Consider the following 1415-nt stretch of genomic DNA (forward strand, 5'->3'; position numbering starts at 1 on the left):
CATTTGTAAATTGGAAATTCATTTTAAATGAAAAACATTTGCATTCCGGACTTTATGAAATTTAACTTAACAGGCCTGCCATAATTGAAACTTCTACAATACGAACAACCAGTTTAAGTTTAATTCTGAAATTCTGGTTTATGGAATTAGAGATTCATTAAAGATTGTTGAAATAAATGATGGAGAGATGATAAGCCAATTCGTAGTTTTAATTGCGCATGCCCGTATCAGGTCAACATTCAACATGTACGCAACATAGGATTATGCCGATTTACGGGCATACGCAGTTTAAACTACAAATTGGCTTTTTGCTCACTTACAAGAAGTTACGTTGTAAGGTCCGTCGTCGCACACCTTCAGGACGCGTACCACAAGCGTTTCGTTGGAATTTCTGTCTCTTGTTGCAACCGCTGTAATTGCTTTCTTGTCAACCTTAAAGAAAGTTAATCGCATTGACAAAAACTTAATATTACACTGTGAATTTGCACAAACATGAACTTGCAAGCAGAGACAATCTTTGTAAACTTAAGATGAAAATTGTCAACGGTCGTATGCGCATGGACATAATGGTAAGAAGATATAAAATCAAACCACACGTACTCTATTTCAAAAGTAGCAATAATATATTTTCACGATAATAATAATAATAATAATAAAGTTACTTATGCTCTTATTAGTATTATGTTCACTAACAAAAGGGAAAAATAAAATATATGCATTATTTTCAATAATTCTTACCTCAATTACCAAGCTTGTAAATGGTTTTGTGATAACTTTTAACAGCTCGATTTCAATATCTTTACTGTCCAACTTTTCTGGCAAAATGGCCTCCGACAAATTGTATAGATACCCAAAGGCCCACTCGATTGGTAAAAGGATTACCACCGTCAACCAATTAAACATATCGTGCACAGTAGCACCTCCAAACGCGCGGCGAAACTCGTTCCTGTCACCTGATTGGCCAATAGAAACTATGGTGTTTGTCACGGACGTTCCAATGTTGGCTCCCATTATGATCGGAATAGCTATATTCACTTTAAGAACTACACAGATAATAAATAAGAAATTACGTAAAACTATTAATCACAAAATAATAAAGGTAATAGCAATAACTGAGATAACGCTAAATATTTTTACGTAACATTTTTGAATGTCAAGATTGTGCTTGGCATAGCATGTTATTATTTTTGGAGAAAACCTGAACCATTGCAAATTGTACTTACTGCCGGCGCCAACCATAGAAACCACAATGGACGTAGAAGTACTTGAACTTTGAACCAAGACTGTCACTAAAATTCCAATCATCAGTCCAGATACTGGATTCGATAAAATGTCACTCTCTGAAATCACCTGCAATGAGGTAAATAAACGTTCACTAGTCTTATCTTGTTACTCTTTTCCAACAATCAGGGGCG

At 35.1% G+C, this 1415-nt stretch overlaps 1 protein-coding gene across 1 annotated transcript; it reads right to left on the reverse strand.

Annotated features, from left to right (window-relative positions):
- Nucleotides 1-284: 284 nt before the first annotated feature.
- LOC117104495 (sodium-dependent phosphate transport protein 2A-like) lies at nucleotides 285-1371 on the reverse strand. Its single transcript, XM_033245346.1, has 3 exons — nucleotides 1224-1371; nucleotides 739-1043; nucleotides 285-432 (listed from the first exon to the last, which is right to left on the reverse strand). Exons 1-3 carry the CDS (start codon nucleotides 1303-1305, stop codon nucleotides 313-315), a joined length of 507 nt encoding a protein of 168 aa, XP_033101237.1. The 5' UTR covers nucleotides 1306-1371; the 3' UTR covers nucleotides 285-312.
- Between the last annotated feature and the right edge of the window lie 44 nt (nucleotides 1372-1415).

The sequence above is a fragment of the Anneissia japonica genome, unplaced genomic scaffold (assembly GCF_011630105.1).
Source record: "Anneissia japonica isolate Jap-2015-1 unplaced genomic scaffold, ASM1163010v1 scaffold105048_len1415_cov155, whole genome shotgun sequence".
In the NCBI taxonomy this organism is placed as follows: Eukaryota; Metazoa; Echinodermata; class Crinoidea; order Comatulida; family Comatulidae; genus Anneissia; species Anneissia japonica.